The sequence below is a fragment of the Mirounga leonina genome, unplaced genomic scaffold (assembly GCF_011800145.1).
Source record: "Mirounga leonina isolate KUSES-001 unplaced genomic scaffold, KU_Mleo_1.0 Mir_101664, whole genome shotgun sequence".
NCBI lineage: Eukaryota > Metazoa > Chordata > Mammalia > Carnivora > Phocidae > Mirounga > Mirounga leonina.
The window spans coordinates 4,132,569-4,152,864 of record NW_023270175.1 but is presented as its reverse complement, the minus strand read 5'-3'; the positions used below and the strand labels follow the sequence as shown (position 1 = coordinate 4,152,864).

The 20,296-nt window shown below is 42.7% G+C and overlaps 1 protein-coding gene across 1 annotated transcript in view; it reads right to left on the bottom strand.

The window, feature by feature from the left end:
- PAK3 (p21 (RAC1) activated kinase 3) overlaps positions 1-20,296 on the bottom strand; it is a 120,172-nt gene that overhangs the window by 75,497 nt on the left and 24,379 nt on the right. The window contains exons 5-6 of the mRNA XM_035007312.1: positions 19,195-19,278; positions 18,188-18,389 (exon numbers count right to left, since the gene is read on the bottom strand). Coding sequence (XP_034863203.1) covers positions 18,188-18,362 — 175 coding nt within the window. The 5' untranslated portion in view covers positions 18,363-18,389; positions 19,195-19,278. The remainder of the gene's footprint in view (positions 1-18,187; positions 18,390-19,194; positions 19,279-20,296) is intronic.

Genomic DNA, 20,296 nt, shown 5'->3' with positions numbered 1-20,296 from the left:
AGGCAAAATGTTAACATGTATTTATTGGGGATATAGTTTTGTCATCCCTAAGTTGTACAATTAGGTTCATCAAAAACAATTACAAAGTTGAAAGACAAGTGATTCCAACACAAGCTTAACAGGATTTAGCTCCAGAAATTATAATTTCATCTGCAGAAGTAGCTGAGAGTTTGACAAAAAATGTTACATCCAGATAATATACAAATTTCCCAAATCAAGTTCAAACAAAACTTGCGGTCACACTGATTTATGTCCTTTACCAGTCTAATAATGTAACCCACAGGTATGTAGGTGTATTGTGGTTAACTGGCTTTGTTGGATCGAATAGGACTTACTAAAGAAGCAATTCATGATGATCAAGTCAAGCTAAGGTTTACTATTACAAAGAAAGAACAGAAAAGTGCTGAAGCTATCTATAAAAGCGTTAATTGTTTCAATGATAACCATAGTGAAATATCGAGAAGCTAGAACTTGTTTAATTTACATGTTTACATTTATGAAGCATATCTTAATAGACTCTTGGTCTTCTTTCAGTGAAAATACTACGGCAGACCATTAATGTTACACATCTTTATCACTAAAAATGTTTTTAATCATTTCCTACCCAGCACTTTGCTAGTAAAAAAAAATACAAATGGCTGATTTTTACTGAATTAATTTTATTTAGTTCTTAGTAACCTCAAATCAATGCTTTGGCTTAGTCATTCCAGTGTGTAGCTATTTTTCCATGCCCCTAATATATTTTTTTGTCATATTAGCCATTCAAAATCATTGTCCTCAAGTAGATTTTTCATAGTGACACAATTATGAATAAACACATCCACAGTTAATATGTCAAAAACCTTTAAAGATATTATCATTGGAGAAATTAAGTTGGGAACTGTAATGAAATTAGTCTATCTTGGAATAGATTCCAGGAGGAAGTTACTGTGGAAATGTAAAATGGCATCAAGTAGGTTCCATAATAGACACATAAGCAAATCGGAGCATGTATCTCTGATCGGGGTGCATTTCACACTCAAAAGACAATAATAATAATACTCACCCTCCTAATAATGGGAAAGTCAGCATGGTTTGCCCAATTGAAACCAGTCAATCTCAGAATTGCCAGGGTGGCCAACTTAGAACACTCTGGTTCAAATAGATGTTTCCTTGGCCTGAATTTCAGACAACATTCAATTAACCATATACGGTTTTGTGAGTTACCCAGGATAAATTTTCAATTCAAGACCTTTCACATTCAAATGTCATTCTCATGGCTTCTTGTCTCTTTCTACCCTCTCTCACTGCTCCCTATCTCCAGCTAGGGGACAGAGAGATGGGGCAGAAATATGTACATTCAAGGAGTAAGAAGATTAGGATACAGGATTAGGAAAGAAAGATTGGAGGTGGGGGTGGGGGTGGGGGGGTAGGTGGGGGACAAGGGTCACTCAAAGCCTCTCTGCCTGGCCACGGAACACATTAGGACTCAATTTGAAAAGTACATATGTGCCATTCAACTTGACTTCAGCATAGATGCCGTGTTTACAGCAAGCCTACTTTGTTGAATATGATCCTAACAATGAAGTGTAGAGGTTTTTTGTGGGTACCTACTTCTGCTGTGTGTTTTGGCCCCATAGCTACCACTCACACTTGCTTGGCCGCCAGGCAGCTATCCTAGCCACTCCTGTAATCGTGTCCTTGTTTTTCCTCTTTCCAGCTCTCCCAACCATGTTGGACGTGGCTGACTCCCTCTCTTTTTACTTCCTTCACAGTGTGGTCCCATTCTCCTCCTCCCTCTGTGACCATTCTTTATTTGACTGGCATCGCTTCTCCTTCTGCCTTTTCTAATGCAGTCTTTGGCCTTTAACAATCCTTTCTTCACCCCTGTTCCTCCTGGATGGTAGCCAGTCCCAGATACTAACCCATGCGGTGTAACTCCCTGATCTGCGGTTGGCTGGGGATGATCCGGGTACTGTGAGACCAAACGCTTTATACAATTTGAGAGGAATGTTCCCTTTAAGGAAAAACACTCCAAGACTACCAGGGCCCCTCCTAGGGCTTTGGAAGAGCCCCAGGCTAGTGAGGAACTCTAGAGAAGTGTTATTCACTTCATAGTGAATCTACTTCTAGTGACAGGTGACTCTCTTGGGGTCAAAGACCACTCTGAAAATCTGAAGGCGGCTATGGAACTTCTGCCCATAAACTGCACTGAACATATCTACACAATTTCCCATATAATTTCAGAGGTTCAGAACTCCCCTGGACTCCAGGTTGAGAACCCGTAGCTCAGTCTACATCTCCAATCACTGTATCAACTTGCATTCATGACCTCTCTTGCCAGCAAACAGTCTCTTCTTACTTTCCATTAGCAATGGTTGAATGTTTAAAGCTTATTGACTTAGCCTAACCACTCCACTTGGGCTGAGCTATAGGAATTGACTTCATGGAGTCTCTCCAGAAGGCTACCTGATTGCCAGTCCCTTACCAGCCTGATCATGCCCTTCCCTTCACTCAGGGCTAAGCGTAACAAAGGCAGGAAGCCCAAACTTGCTCTTCCTTTCTCTCAGTGAGATCGTACCACTAACCACGCAGATCGAAGAAGGATTCAGGCTTTAGACACCTCTTCTTTTGGGAGGCCCTGAGCAATGAAAAGATTACAACCCCCTCCCTCTCCAATATATAATTCAAATAAAAAAAATACTAAAGCATAAAAAGGTAAGAAAGTCCATAAAGTTCTGCTATTCCTATGGTGATGAAGTCTTTCTGAAAACTACATATACAAACTAAAAATGTGGCCAGGTTTTGGGGGCCCCTGATTTGCAGGGCCTGTAGCACACGTTAACTCTCTTTATTGGGTAATTCAGCACTGGCCCAACTGCCCATGCCATAAATTTGGGAGCTTCTCTGACTCCCACTGTATTTCTACCTTAATTGGTCACCAAGTTCTATTCCATCTCCCACACTCCCACACTCATCTTGAATCTCCCTTCTTCCTTTCATCCCCACAAACCATTACCTTAGTCTAAGGTACCACTATTGCTCACCTGATCATATTGCCTCCAATCTTGCCTCCTGCTCTTCATTACTTTGTGGCCAGAGTAATCTTGGAAACACACAAATCTGACCACATTCCTGCCATTAAGATCCTTAAATGGCCCCCCACTCCCCATATGGTAGAAGTTCATGCTCATTAGCATGCTTTCCAGGGACCTGCATGATCTGCCCCCAGCTTACCTCTCCGTTGTCTATTCGTGCCATAGCCCCCATCGTCCCATACCCACGTCATGCTCCCTAAACTGCTCGATTTTCTCTTACTTCCAAGACTTTCATGCTAGGCCAAGGCCTGGCAAGTCTTCTCTCTTACCAAGATCCCTCACCCTGCACTTTGGGTGGGTGACTCCCATTAGTCCTTTTTCTTGAAGATTCACACTTGGGCTTCCTCTTTTTGGCAAGCCTTGCTCTGTCTTCCCTCTGCAGACAAAGTTAAATGCCCTTCTCTTCATGCTTCCATAGAACTGTCCGGTGCATACTCGGAGCTTGGCATGTATCAACACTGGATTGTTATTTCTTCTTTACCTACCTGTATCTCTAGCTAAAATTGGAGATACTTGACAGCAGAGACTGTATCTTATTCATTCTTACAACCCTTAGCACCTGGCTTATGTCCACACACTTCATGATTTTAATTTATGGAACATTTACCATGTGCAAAAAGTGCTTCTAGGGTCATCTCATTTAATCTCCATCACAATCTCATTAGGTAGACCTTATTAGTATTGTATTATTGTTCTATAGATAAGGAAAGCGAGAGTGAGGTTCAACCACCACCCAGGTATGTAGCAGGTGTCAGAGCCAGAATTTGAACCTAGGTCCCAATTGTGTCTACAGGGCCCAAGTTCTTAACAGCTACACCATTTATTATTCAGTAACATTAAAAAAAAAAAAAAAAAAAAAAAAAACCCGAACATCTTTGAGCCCTAGTCTTCAGTAAGTGGTTAGTGACTAAATGGAGCTTAGGTGAGAATTTTTTGTCCTTTCTTTTCTGGAACACTAAAATGTCTGTATCTCCCCCAGAAAATTGTTGAGCATTGGTCATTTATATTAATATCAGAAAAACAACTTTCAGTTCTACTCTCCAATGAGGGTACCACTTCCTCAGATAATCCTGATGGACGCTGCTCATTCTTCCCCATCCCGAGTTCTTAGGGGTGGAGAAATGGGGAAGGGTAGGGTTTCCCCCTTTTAATTCCAAGCTGTTGATCTGAGATCAGTACTTCTGCACTTGCCTCCAAAAAGCCCCTCCTTTGATGTTACTGCCATTCAGTGCTCTTGGCCAAGTCCCCTTATCCATTGAGGATTCGGGCTCCTGGTCTTCCTTCCTACCCTCAGTGCTGCCATCGCTCTGTGAAACGTGATATATAGATGGACATCTCTTTCACACTCCTTCCTTTTAACTCCTTGACCTTCCTCAACGCTAATGAGTTTCAGCTCCTTTCTAGTTCAGTCTGCTCCCCTGGCCACCACTAACCCAGTGGTTGTCAACCAGGGCCGTTCATCAGAATAATCTGTAGAGTTCTATAAAAGACCAATGTCTAGGACCCATGCAGAACCTACTGTAGCAGGATTTCTGGGGGCGGGGAGACCTGGACAAATGATTTTCTAAGCTCCACAGATGATGTGCAGAGTGGAGGACCACAGGTACTCCAGGCCTTTTCATTATCCGAATTACCCTTTCTTTGAAAGATTAAACCCTGTTATCCCAGCCTCCCATCCTGCTATCTTTCCAGCCCTTAATCCTATTTTACTTATTCTTTGGTCTCAACAAAAACTCTAGTCCCTGGATCCCTCTATTTTTAAGCCAAGTTCCCAGCTTCCTCCTGGCCTAGACTCTTTGGTCCATCATTTAAATTGCTCTTAAGCCACTGCTTTGGAAGCAATGCCACTCTCTGACCTACTTTTGCAACTCTCCTGCAAAAATCTACTCTGAGAGAATCCAACCATGAAACCTCCACTTCTAGACTGAGGCTGATGAGCTATTGGAGGAAAAAATAAACCACACAGCTATGCAGATTGGTTCATACTATAAAAGTAAGAGGCCATAGTTGGGTCATCAGTGGTGCTTGACAATATTCTTCTTGTCTGTTGCCAACTTCCTTTCCCACTTCTCTTACTGAATATTCCAGAATTTTCTCACTTTGCTCAAACTTCTGCTTCACCCTCTGCTCCTTGACTTTCTGCATATCAAATTCCTCCACTTCACTGAGAAAAATGGAGGCCATCAGTTTGGAACTCCTTTGACCGGGCTTCCTGTCCCACCCCAACTGCATTTTTCTCCATCAGTAACATCTCATGTCTCACCGGAAGCAATGTCCCCCCCTCTGCCTGAGGTTTCTCTCTCCACTGGTGCTCTAGATACCAGTCCCTCTCACTTTTCCAGGGCTCTCACATCAATTATTGCCTATTTCTTCTTGTAGCTTCAAATCTCTCCCTCCCTACTGACAACTTCCTATCTGGCCTGCGAGACCTGCTGAGATCTCTTTCATCCTTAAAAATTAAAACCCTCTGCCATCTCACATCTTTCTCTTGCTGCTACAGCTCCGCCTTTCCTTCTGGAGCTTAAACTTCTTGAAAAGGCAGCCCAGACTTCCTTAACTTTCACTCCTCAAACCAGTGCAACGAGTCCCTGAGGTCTCGAATGTATCTCCTACTTGAAAATGCGCACTTTTCAGTCCTTACAACTGTTGACCTTTCAGTCAAAACTGACATTGCTGACCCTGAACTTCATGAAACGAAATCCTTCCTGCCTTCTTTCACACAGTCCTTTTCTAGAGCCTGTTGCTGAATTTCTGGGTCTTCTGTTGACTCTTTAAACAGTACTTCGCAGGAGCTGTCCTAGGTCCTCATCTCTTCGTACCAACACGCCTCTCCCTTCGGCCACCTCACCTACTTGTACAGTTTCACTTCCCAGCTATACTAGTGGCTCCCCGTATGGATGTCCAGCCCTGACTTCTACCCTGACCCCGTGGACTTGCATTCTGAACACCTCTATTTCGATATTTTCAAAAGTAAATGAATTTTCCACTGCCTTCTCCCACGCAAAACAAGAAATGACCCTTCTCTTCTCATCATCTGCTTAGTTGCCTACTCTATTAATGCTTCCTCATAAATATTCCCTCTGTGTTGTCCTCTTCTGTTCTTACCGATAATGGCCCTTAGGACAGGGCACTGTCATTTCTCACCTGCATAACTCCATCTGTCTCCTTCTGTCCCCTCCCCACCCCCACCACAATCCACTCTTCTCCTGTGGCTGGAGTGATATTTTGAAACACAAAATCTGATAACATTCCTCTGCATCAATGCTTTCCCAAGGCCTTCAAAATCAAATTCAAAGCCCTTAGCATGGCGTATATAAGCCCTCCAGGATCCTGTCCCCAATTACTTCCATGGCTCAGTCTCCCACCCCTCGCCCACTCTCACTCTATACATTAGCTATTTGGAACTACTTGTAGTTGTATTCACAGCACCCCAATGAATAATGTGTCATGCCTACTGCCTTCGTAATGCTGCTCCTTCTACCTGGAATGCCACCCATCCCTGACATGGCTAGCTCTTTTCTTTCTTTAAGACTCACCTCAGTTCAGTGGTCACTTCTTCCAGGAAGACTTCCCTAACTTCACCTCGGTCTTGAAGAGCTGTCCCTCCTCAGTGCTCACTTCTGTACCGCACTTACCATGCTAAACTCTAATTGATGACTGACTTGTCCGTGTCCCCCACTAGGCCATCAGTTCCTCAGAGGCAGGAACTGGGACTTAGCCACCTCTGTACCCCAACATCTATCTAACACAGTGCCCGATTCAATAACTATTTGATGAATAAGCACATGCACAAATGAATGAATGGATGAATGACCTTCATTATGTGAAATGAGACCTGGTAAGATGGAGACAGGTCATGCCTATGTGCCTTTATGTGTTCATGGGTGAGGAGACTAGGACTCAGGTTCCCTAAAAAGGCTGTGTGGTGGGAGGGTATGTTTTAAAGTACTTGTTACAGTTGAAGATGTTGGTGGCAGCCTTGGGGCTGTTTTTCCTCAACAGCGGGGATGACTCTGAACTAATTCAGGCACACATCTTGCCAGATGCCAGCCTGGGGCCAAAAGCATATATTGGCAACCCAGTTGGGCAGGGTTCAAGGTACAGCAAAGCGACCAATTCTCACCCACATGGAATCCCTGGACGATGCTATGCTTGCCTTCTGAAAGCATTTGAGAAAATGGTCACCTGAATCTTCCTCGTTGTAGGAATTCCACTTGTCATCTTCCCCTAAAATTCCTGGAAGTTTTGTTGGGCCTTCTCATTGGATGATGTCATATGGTCACATCCAGAATTATGTTGTGGAGCACTTTCTAGCTCCTTGAAAATAGAGCATGCAGGAGAAGAAAGGGAATGGCAGAGAACATAGGAAAATGCTTTCATACATGAATGGAGCCTAAAAGCACAGAACACCAATCATTTTTTTAAAAAGCAATGGAAAGCATGCAAGGTTCCGGCATGGGGCAGAGGAAAAAAAGTGACATTTAAAGCCACATTAATACAGAAGGCTAAAAGCAAAATATGATGTAAAAAGCAGAAATAATTTTTCCAAAGGAAAACACACACACACACACACACACAGAGGCTGGCTAGTTCTAAGCAGAAAGCATTTCACATGCTGGTAGTGGCTCTAAAAGGAACAATTCTGTCTTGCTACTGTCCCACTTTCCTTTCCTCTGAAAGTGTACACAGCCTTGTGGATCAGTGTAGTGACAGACTGCGCTAGGTGGCTCACTAGGAACTGAAGTAATATTCTAGACTTGTAATCTGACTGGGGAAACACACTTAGCAAATAAGAAATAGTGATCGATACTACCAGACCAAAGACAATTAGGTGCTAGGTTGAAAAGAATAGAGTATAAAAGATGTAGAGGACAGAAGGCTGTGGTGGGTAGTGAGAGCTTATTGGAGGAGGTAGGACTTGAGAGATGGTCTTAAAAAATGGCTAGGCACAGGTCATGAGCTCAGGGTCCTGGGATGGAGCCCCTCATTGCATCGGGCTCCCTGCTCAGTGGGGAGCCTGCTTCTCTCTCTCCTCTGCCCCCACTCCTGCTCTCTCTCGCTCGCTCTCTCTCAAATAAATAAATAAAATCTTTTAAAAAATCGACAGGCAGGAAAGGGCAAGGCATATAAGTAGAAAAAAATAGGAGAAGCAAAGCTTGCAAATAGGAACATATGTAGCATATCGATGAGGAAGTGGGAAGACACACAGGTAAATAGATAGGGTGTATAGCCTTGGAAAGCAGGAAGGAAGGTGAAATTGGAGATGGTAATGAAGAATGTGCTAGAAAAGGTTTTTAAGCAGGTGGATGATATAATAGAGAAGGTACTTTCTGGAAGACAAGCCAGGGAGCTATGTGCTTACTTCACATAGGCTGAGAAGAAAAATACACAGTGGGGATGGAATGGGGAAACCTCTGTGTTACTGCATCTGTTGCCTCTAAGATCACCTACTAGGCATTTCTTCTAAACTGTGTGTGGGAGTGTGTGATCTCGGCAACCAGACTGAAAGTTGTAACCTAAGGGAGAGGACAGGGAATCTTGTCTTCTATGTACTATGCCCCACAACGCTCAGCACAGAGCTGGGCACATAAAAAGCATACACAAATCTTTTCTGAGCGAAGTATACCAGGGAACTATAAACAGTGCTCCAGGGAAGCCTCTATTCACATCCAAGTCTGCTCTGTCTCCTTTTTACACGTCTCTGTCCTGTGATGTTCCATGAAGTCCTCTGAGAGAAAGGAGGTCTAATAAGATATGTTGCGAGGAGGCTTGTACTGAAGTTGCGGGGGCTGGAGCTCTCCTGGGAGGGACCCTCACCCCGCAACCCTCAACTTGACACCAGAAACCCTCCTCCCTTCTCCCCACACAGGTGCAATCTGTACTCAAATGTACTCTTTAGCGGGGTGATAGGTGTTTCCTGTGGCTCACTCATTTCCCTCATCCACTAAGAGGCTGCGAGTCAATGCCTCATAAAGACCATTTATAGAACGTTGCCCTTGTGGCCTCTAAGAAGTAAAACGCCTCAGTGTCTACCTACCTACCAGGAAAGTAAATTAGGTAGGGGAGTTGTTGCTTTTTTTTTTTAATTCCAACAACAAAAAAAGCCATTCTGCTCCATCCTCTGATGCATGGGTCACAGAGCACACTGTGTCTTAACCCCTGGAGGGAAATGTGCTGAAGCCTTATACTTGGGTAAGAAGAAGTATTCCAGAGCAGTTCTGGGATACAGTTCCTCCTATGGCAACAGCAACCCTGCACATGGTGTCAAAGAGAGCAATAGAGCCAGAGGGACTGATTTCTGCAAAGATGATTCTCATCTCTGACACTTCTGCTCTGTAAACAAATATGGTTTGGGGACATAGGATGAGAGGGTATCTGACAATTTCTTATTCACTTTATGAAATGTGCATTTTCCCCTTACACAAGGGAGGAAATAATTCTCTAGTTTTCCTCTATTTTGGGGGGCAGGGCATAGACAGAATGTCACTTGCGGGTCTTCAAATTTATTTTTCCCATTGGAAATACTTGAAGGTACTATGTGGTGACTACACTGGAAAGTTAGGCACAAAAATAGATTTTATTCTTGGTGCTAAGTATTTAAAGAAATTGACAGTGCAAGGTGGGTAAAAGATTTAAAAAGAGGTTCTACGTCACAAATGTATTTTTGGCTTCAACCTAGCATCTTGGGCAAAATATATACTGACTCCGAGCAGAAAAGGAAATTGGTGTTTATTAAATGAAGAAAAATACCCAAATCTTTAAATACTGGATTATAAGTGAATCTGAGAGAAGGTGTGAGAGGTGACTGTCGTGTTCTATTTTCCTATGGTTCTTTCATAGTTTAACTGTAAAAGCATGAGTTATTATTTTTGTAAAAGAAAAAAAAGATTTAAAAGCCCCCAGAATCACACTGGAATCAGGAAGAATTAAAAATTTCCTTTTTTTTTTTTTTTTTTTTACAAAGGCTGTTGCTTTTTGCTAGCCAGTCAGACCCCCAGGAGTCACTTGTAAAGACAAAGGTAGGGCCCCCGTCATCATTGCAGGTTGAGAAAGAGGGTGAGAATCACCTGCGTGTCACTTGCTTCTTTAAAAATTCTACTTTTTCATATGCCACGGGCTAAAACCCTATTTTCAAAACAAGTTAGGTGGCCCCCATTTTATGGTAAGCAGTGGGATGTTCAACCACTGCTGAACTAGAAGTCAGGGAAGATCTAAATTCCAGGTCTGCCTTGCTTTGTAACCCTTAGTGGGGCATCTTTGTGGAAGTCACTTGACTTCTGAGTCCCTAACCTTTTGCCTTCCTCTATAAAATGGGGGCAAATCCTTGCTTCCGCCATAAGAGATTTGAAGGAGGTAACTGGTATGAAACCACTTTGAACTCTGTAATATTCCTTTAACTGCCATCCCAAATACATCATCTCATTAGTAATATACTCAGCAACTGGGTGACTCTGTTTGCTACAGAACTAATCTGCCACTTTTTTACCCAGGACTTCCCATCCTATGAGTGATGTCTATGAAAATGTAACTACTGAGAAAGAGGATTAGACTGGGCTGTTTTAAACACTCACTGCTCTTATAATCTTTTGTTATGTTAGCAAATCCCTAAGTATATAGCTGGGAGGGCCCAGGGTAGAGGGTTCACTGTTCTGCTTCAGGTAGAACCTGATAAAGCCATGAGACTTCCAATAGAAGAAGCGAGAAAATCTCACCCTTGGTAATTCATAGTATTTAATCAGCATATCTGGAATTTCTTTATGCCTAGTTCATTCCTGCCGGTGAAATAGTAAGCCTGTTTCCTCCTGCCAGGTCTTCGGGGGCTATGGAAAACAATATATACTCTCCATAAATTAGCAGCCTTTAATGTGCAGATAAAAACTCAAAAGTGGTACTTGATTCTGCAAGAGCTCCAGGCCCAGTGCATACGCTGCGTGTTCCACGAGGATGATGGGGGAAAGGAAATGATAGTCCCAAGTGAGCCCTTCCAGTGACCTTCACTCACACACAGACAGCCCTCACCTGCAGGGGTCATCTTCAAAAACATTCAGCAACAGCAATCATTCTGGCAAATCATTAGGACTCTTACCATTTCCTGCCAGGCAACACACACTGGTTCCACTCTCCTTTACACCCCGTTCACACATGCAACAATTTGAATGGAAAATGTTTGAAAACAAACAAACAAACAAACAAACAAACAAACAAACAAACCGAGTATGAGGCAATGTCCTAAACCAGACGCTCCTGATCACGTGGATAATTATATACGGCACAAGGTTGAGAGATGGGGAAAAAGAAAAGGGTCTCATTTGCTTTAAGGAGGAAAGCAACTGCATATCCCTTAGCTTGTGTCCATTTTCCTCCGCTTGCAACACTTTGCTTTAATGTTTGAAACAACTCTCTCCAGCCTTCCCCTCTTCTCATCCATCCCCTGTATCCTCCCTACCCCCTAACCTCCCCCTCACACACTGCTTCCTCTCTCTCGATTTAGATCTCCCTGTTGCTTCTATCCTTTCGTGTATACATCTCCCTATCAGGAATTCTGTACTTCTCTTGAATTTGACCGTCTGCTCATTTTAGTGGGCCACCATATTGGTGCCCAATTTCCCTCTTTATTGGCCTTGATGTAGAAACACAGGCCCTAGCAGGCAGAGGGCATCACTATCCCACCTTCTTCCCATTTTAACCACAGGGCACTTTTAGGAGTAAAGGAGGCTCTTCTCCTGGGGCACGGCACTGACCTTGGAGGACAGGCAAGATGCCACGTCCTTGAGGCTTCCCAAAGGGCAGGGCAGTGATCTCCAAAGAGCACTCCACTGAGCTGTATGGTTTACATTTGGAGAACCAAGAAGAATGTAAAAACCATTCAGGATGTAGCAGTCTCTGACATCTGGCTGTCTGATAACGGAACCCTCAATTAATTTTGACCCAATCACTGCTGGTGCAATGATAATAACCTTGGGCTACTGCAAGATCCCAAAGCATCTTCAGTATCACCGAGGAAAGACTGCATACTGTTCAGTGTAGTTATCGCACTAAGTATTTTTTATTGTGCATTAATTAGATGAAAGTAACGTGCATTGACCAGAACATTTGATTAAAACAACCATAAAGGATCACTGAGAGTCTTCTTTAATATAACTGTTGCACAGCAAAGCTTTTCTGTGTAGCATAAAGAGAAGAGAGCACACCCTAGGAATCAAAACAACTTTATATATATATATATTATATATATATATATATATAATATATATATATAATACAATAACAAAACTATATGGCACTTGAACTTTTTCACATGTATGAACACCCTCATGCTGAGCCTTGACTTTCTCAAGTAAGCAATAAACAGCCTGTCAAGTACACACATCAAATGAGAATCAAACCCACAGAATGCCCAAATCCAATGTTAGCACATCTCTCTTGTCAAGAATATTTTCCCACCATCATTTCTTTAAAAAGAAAAACAAACAAACATGAAAAAGTTTTCTTTCCCTCTGAGCAGTGATGAAAAAAAAAGTCCCCCTTCCTGAAATTCAGATATGCTTTAAAGTACACCACCATCTTAAGGGAAAACGAGAGCCACTGCTGGCTTCTGGAGGCTAGGAGCAAACTAGAGTTTACTATCTATTCCCTACAGCCTGTTGCAAGGTAGTGTGATGAAGCAGAATACGCACAGGGCTGGTAGTCAGAAAGACCTGGGAGACTCCTAGCTTCCGTCGGCTGCTATGTGATTCTAGGCTGCCTACTTAAATGCTTTGAACTTAAACGACCTCATCTGCAAAAAGCGGACAATACAGAGTAGCTGTGAGGATGAAAAGACTCAATACGTGTAAAGTGCCTGGCACAGTTTGGCACCTGGGAACTAGTCAGTAAAAGGGAGATGACCTCTTGTTTGTCTTGAGTTGACTTCTATCCACCTAGCCCCTCATACTCCTCCAGGGAGAGGGGTCTTCACTTCATTCTCAGGCTCACCAGCTCCCAAATCTCTCTGAGTCCCCTGCAAACAAAGGGCACATCAACTGTGCTCTCTAAAGATACGGCCCTTCACACGGCATCTCAGGTCCTCTGCAACCCACCTAATGCCCCAGTGCGGCTCGCGACACACGACATGTAAAGCGCGCCTCAGAAGACAAAGACGTCACACACACCATGTCACCTCCAAATGCAGCCTCACCTGCTTCTCTCCCACATGTTCCTCCAAGCTTCACGTCCTTAACACTGATTATTTTTAGAGTCCCTATGCCGTCTGCAGGGTCCTGGCTGATTCATTTGCCCCATTGCATTTGCCCTACTGGTTTATTTATCCGTGTATTTTCTTATATGAATATATATATATATTCATCCATGTGTTTAGTCCCCTTCTTGTTCCCAAATGGATATAAGGCGGCTTACAAGAATACACAAAATACAGTATGATAGCATAAATCCAAAGTAAGTAAGAAAAGGAAAAGGAAAAAAAAAAACAGTAACAAAGACAGAAACATAAAATGGAGCCTGGAAGAAAGCCAATACAAAGTGCATACATACCGCAGGGTCCCATTTCAAGCGCTCTGCATGGGCCACACATTGGGCTCCAAGCTTTGTGGCAGCCGAGCCACCTGATCGGTCTCACCTTTCACAGGGACCATCAAATCAAATCAAATCACTTGTTCAGGATGTCCTTTTTCCTGCTCTACATTCTGAAAACTTTTCTATAGTAAAGTATCACCAAATGGTGGCAAAAGGTCTCTCCTAATTCGCTCTAACGCCAAGATCCAGCTCCTGGAACAGTCTCCAACAAAGACAGATCCTCAATCTGGAGATTACATCCACTGCTTCTTATTTTGTTTCTGCCTTGTCTCTTGAAGCTCCATTTGGTCAATGACATGTAGCTATTAAAAAGACTTCTTAAATGAGCAAAAACCTCTGCTTTCATTTAACTCAAGAGAGAGACAATGTGACGTTATTTATAACAAAAGTTTGGAAAGGACCCCAAATAGCCAACAAAATATCCTGGTCAAATAAACCATGATGCTACTATATGGTGAAATATTACACACCATCAAAAATGGTATTTATGAAAACTAATTAAAAGGGTAGGAAAATATTCATGATAAAACTTTTAAGTACATGTTAAGTAAAAAATGAAGATATAAAAGAGCATTATTAGGATTTTAACTATGTAAAAAATTGTGCATAAAGATATATATATATATAACGCCACAAAAAAGTCTGGAAAGAAATCCACTAGAATGTTATCATTTCTGGCATTTGTGAATATAGGCAACTTTTATCTTTTCTGTTTGTCTTTAATTTCCATTTTTTTTATATATATTGATAAACAAGTTCTATATGAAATGAAGGAGGAGGACTAGGAAGAAAACCACCAACCCAGTTGGTTATTTTTAGCTTGTAAAATTATGGGCAATTTTCATTTTCTTTGAAGTTTTCTATCATCAGCATGTAAGTTCTAGCTAGACACAAAAGTACTTCAATTAAAAAAAAAAAGAAACACAGAGTTCTAAAAATATGATTGTTTGGTTGTTTTGTTTATAACGTCCAGAATGATACAAATGTAATACCACCTCACTATTATGTAGCCCATTTTAATTTTAACACCTCTCTAATACTTAGAATTGCATTTGGCTATCAGAAGATATCTTGTGAGGTAGCCCGGGTATCACTCCCTGCACTTAACTGGTGCTGAAACTCGGGGACTAGCCCAAAGTCACAATAATCAATGGCAGAGCTGAACTCCAACCCAGGTTCTTCAGAGCCCAAATCCAGTGCTCTTCCCATTCATTCAAGACTGATTGTGCTATAACCCAAGCAGTCACCAAGAGGCAGAAACATGGAAACAGCGACCCCTCCTTACCCATGAGGGTCAAGTTCCCGAGCAACCCCCAAGGTAGTAGAGTTCAGCTGAAGAAAGTATGATTTTAGGAGGTTTCCAAAAAAAGAGGGGGGAGGGGAAGTGAGGTCACATGCAAACTTTTGAAAGCCCTCATGGGTAATTTTTTGCACAGTGAAGCAAAACAATAACAACAGCACATTACATAAAGAGAATGAGAGTTTACATAGCTTAAATTCATAAAAATGATAGGTTCTACAGCGTTTCCATGTAGATCCTAAGATGATTTCCAGAGGTGATGAGTATGTCACACTCATTAGGGCAGGGGGACAATGGGGGTGACAGTGAAGTGATGAACAGGGGTGAACTGTTAGCTCAAATCGTGGATCTTCATATTCTCCCAAGTCATCGGAATCCAATCCTGAGATTGGAACAACTTGCTTGTGCCTTTCGCCCTATCAAAGCAAGTGGTTTTAGTGGCAAAACTTCATGACTGGCTCTTCTGAAGATACTGTCTCCTCAAGTCTTTCCTGAAGATACTTTAGCACTTCTGTACAGAGTTCAAATTGAATCGCTCAAGCTCTCTCTGAAGGTGGCATACCAAGTGTCTACTGTGGGTACTTAAATGGCACTACTTGAAGATTTAGGCTCTTCTGAGGGTGCTTTCTTCCTAATATGGTAATGTAAAAAGACTCTTAGGACCTCTTTATAGAGAGTTCAATGAAATCCTTCACACTTGGTCTGAAGGCAGCTTATCAGCTGTCCAGCAACGATATTGAATGGTCCTCCTTGACAACTCAAGTTCTGCAGAAGACGCTTTCTCTCCAATGTGATATCTTTTTTTTTTTTTAATTCATTCGAGACACAGAGATACAAAGAGAGAGAGAGAATGAGCAGGGGGAGAAGCAGACTCCCCGCTGAGCAGGGAGCCCGACATGGGGCTCGATTCCAGAACCCTGGGATCATGACCTGAGCCAAAGGCAGATGCTTAACCATCTGAGCCACCCGGGGGCCCTCCAATGTGATATCCTGAAGGCATCACAGCACCTCTTTACAGAGTTCTTCTAAACCACTCAAGCTTTGAACAGGTTAAGATTTGACATGTAAATGTCTCAATTTGCATTACTTTCTTGGGGGAGGTTTTAATCGTGTTCTAAAGGCTCTGCACCTGTTGCTTCTAACTATATTTGTCTCCAGTCCCATAGCTTCCTAAGTGTCTTTGTCATAACTTATGATAATCACCCCTAGGGTACTGGAAGCTTCCTGAGAGTCATCCTCTAGCAGCATCAACAGGTTCAGTTTCAACTTCAGCCAATGTGTGCTCTTGTACCAAATGTCCCTCCTCATTTATAGGTTCTTCTTGATCCAAAGATTCTCTGTCTTTGGTACAGATCATTGAAGGGTATGTCACCATCTCTAGCCAGATTTTTTTGCCAGCTTGCATTACTGACAGGTCTGTTAAACTAGCTAATGCTTCTTTTATTAAGAAGACAACATTAAACTGATAAGAACAGATACTACACTTGATAGTGTCAGAACCCCATGCATTAGGATCTTCAGACAGAGGAGCCTTTGAGACTCTGAACAACAAAGGTATGCATTAGTTTGGCATAAGTCCTCTTGAATGGCTGGATCATGCAATGATCTAAGGGCTCAAGGATCTGTTAAGGTTGTCTTTATAAGGACTGGGAAGAATCAGCAGGACTTTGAATTCAAGATTTTTTTTTTTTTCATCCTGAACTTCCACGAGAAATCACTGCTTAAACCATTCCTTAAGGAGAGGAGTTATCCAGACTTTCCTGTTTATGTGCCAATACACCAGAAACTTGGCTTGGCTTTTTGTTTCCCCTGAGAAGATTTGGGCAAAGTTTGGTGTCAGGCAGCAATGGTTTCGTAATGAGGTCACCCCAGGTGTTGGCACTAAACAGAAATGTCGGCCTCTCTGTTTTTGCTGAACTCGGGTCGGCATTGGTTGGCTCTTTTTCTTCAAAAGGGCGAGTAGGATTATTCAAAGGTTTCCAAAGCATGGTGGTCTCAACAGCAGCGAAGATTCGGGCAGCCACATAATCTCCTGCTTCAGTTGCTTCCTGCACTTGGGGCAGATACAACACAGTGATTCTTTCTTCTGCACCACGCTCACCGAGGACTTGGTCTCCCGGGCATGGTGCACCAGAAAGTTCTCAAAGCATCCCTTGCTCTCGGCAGGGTTTTTTTTTCTGGGACCCACTTCGGTGTCTGAAAACACATCTTTGGCCATCCCTCGTGCACATTCGCAGACCCTTGCGTGGAAAGTGCTTTGTTGTTCTTTTGCTTGTCTTCACATGCAAGGGTTTAACATTTCCATCATTTCCATCCGGGTCACCAGGGATAAAGCACCTCTTAGGTGACAGAGGCGTACCAAGAGGCAATCCTGGTCCTAATAAGTGTTGGCTTTCCTTATGGTACGAATTGTGGGACTCATTCTCACCATGTAAGTGACCTGCAAAGCTACTTGTTTTACCTCGAAGGAGCGGATGGTGAACGTCTCCTTTCTAAAGACACCCCCTTTCTTGCCTTTTTGGCAGCTTGCTCTGGTCTTGCTTCACTCTCTTCCACCTCAATAGTCACATTTATAGAAGCCATGTTTAAGTTTACGCTAATTAATGCAACCTGACCCCTATTTACTAGAGATTCTCTAGCCCCTCAGTATCACAAAATGGTTTTATGAATAACACATGGATAAATGTTAATATATTGTTGGGATGCTCAGTGCAAATGGGGCTGATGGTGGAGGAATGAGAGAGAGAACAAAGGACTCAGAAGGGTCTCCCCACCTCGTGATAAAGCCAGAGAGACAATCACGTGACGACTTGGACTGACTCCCGTATACGCAATTCAGAATTTTCACCATTGTCAGAAAGGTATACAGAAGTAAATCCACCTATACTCAAATCTCCAATAAGGTCAACTTACAGTTAGAAAGGGATTACTGTAAATTCCCCTCTAAGTTATGGGAAAGAAAGTCACTATTCATATATTTAAGACAGTGCTGTTGCTATGACTTCCCTTGGTCGAACACCATGAAAGGGCAAACACGGCCTAAGTGAATTTTCTGTAAACCTGTGGTTAAGGCAATCACACATTATCCTCTGACAAAACGCAACCTCTGAAGATGTACACGGAAAGGTCAGGCAGGCCCCGCACAGCCAATGCTCCAGAAATGACTACCCAAGAAAGAAAGTGACAATGAAAGAAAGAAAACTAGCCCCTTTTCAATGCCCGGCCACTGATACTTTACTTTTATCCCCTCCTCCTGGGAAGATAGAGCGAAGCCTGGCTTTCTTATTCTTCTCTTCAGGGGCCATGGGAAGTGGTTTGGAACTGTGGTTGAGTGCTGAAGAATCTCGGTTGTTACTGTTCATTCTCAGCGGTGGGGCTGGGGGTTTCTCTTCATTATCCAGACTGTCAGACATTTTCAGGGACAACTGATTGCACAGCTCCTACAGAACAGGAGGAGAAAACAGGAATTGAGAAAGAAACGGCCTTAAAAAACAAAAACAAAAACCAATCCGGTAAAATGGGGATTCTGCTGTCTTAGACACAAAAGCGTTGGTCTCGCGTGGTCTCAGGTTTTGTGATGACCTTTTGTGGAGGTTTCTTTTCTAGAGGGGAGGGACCTGTCTCCCTAAAGACCAATGACACCATTTCCCAAAGAGGAAAATGAAGGCAATAATTAGTGGCTTTTCAATACATAGACACAAACACAGAAAGTCCCTTTCTATTTTCTGCTTTCCGCTCACAACCTTCTAATGAACAATTTACAACCTTCTTTAAAAACTCTACTCTGATTTTTGGTGATGCTCGGGAAGCACAACCTCCTCAAAGTCTGGGGTTGACACGGGTTTGGCTGTTGATTTTTAATGGCCCCAAACAAGGATTTGTTAGCTGCTTTGACACTGGGATGCCACTGGCGCCGGATTCTTACCTGTGTGTACCTGACGTACAAAACACACTCTACTGTCTTATGAGAAAGAACTGGGGCATAATCTAGTAGGCCTGACAGTTGCAGCAGACTCCGGATGTAGCGACAGGGAAACAATGCCCCATTTTCAGGTAGTGGGTAGAATATAAAGCTGAGCCAGATGTCCCCACGAGCAAAGAGGAGCTAGCTCCAAGGAGAGGACCAGTTCCTGAGGAGACATCATACCCTTCCTCCTTGTCATGTTTTATGCCCTGAACCGGGGAATGAGGGAGATGGCCTGGGTAACAGGGTTGAAAGAACCAGTCAGGGTTTTAGCAACTTACCTGCTCTTAAATTCATTACTCGTTAGTATCTTCTGCTTAGGGCCGAATACGTTCAGGTTTCATCCCACTGGAAGGTAAAGTGACCTGGAAAAGCATGGACTCCCCGAGGAAATGTTCCCGCTTCCAACTGTTTTCCTATTCTAATTCAAGTCCCTCCACTAGGACCCCAACGGAGGCTTGCGATCTCAAGTCACGTCTTAAGAGTATCTTCCAAGTGAATCTCCAGTTTGAACACAAGGCAAATGAAATCCCAGTGCAACAGAATCTATGTAAATTCATCAAGTATTAACTGGCGCTAATTTAGGAGCATAAGAGCTCTTCAAAAACGACTTAGCAGATCACTTTATTCCAACAACATTTACTATAAACAAACTTAAGTACAGCAATAACCAGGGTCTCCTCGTTACCTGCTGTAATGAGAAATAATCTGCCATAATTATTTTTATCTCTTTAGTGGTTACAATGTGTTTACTATTCGCAGTAATGAACTCTTACATCATGTGATGTGGAAGACTTTCAAAATTTTACTATGTCCCAAATTTTCTCCAATTTAAGTATTCAAGAATAGGTGAGTACCAACTAATAGTTTCTCCATCTGCACAGGTGACTGCCAACTAACAATGACCGGCTTGATCTTAATCTGGGCAAGAGATCTCTTTTCTTTTGGGGGCATGGGGATGAAAAGCAAGGCAATGATGTTCTTTGGAACAATATCCAATACTTCCCTTATGTATGGACGTATGATTATTGGCCCTGATTTCTCATCTAGTAAGATAGCAGCAGTCAGAGAGTCTTGCCCTCCTGTGAACTGTTGCAGTCCCTCCTTTTTTTAGCACCCTTCGTTTTGCAATACACATACCCTGACTTGTTTTGTAGTTGCATTTTTATCTGTCTATTTAATAAACATTTTATATATATATATGTGATGTGCAGCCAGAGATGAAACCCACTGCTCAAGCCTATAATCTCACTTCCAGTGCCTAGCACGGCACCTAACACAGAAGCTTAAATCATTATTTGTTGTTTGAGTACGTATGAATGGAGACACAGATGGGTTACTTAAGAGACATATTCTTAGAGTTACTATTGGACCCCTTAAAGG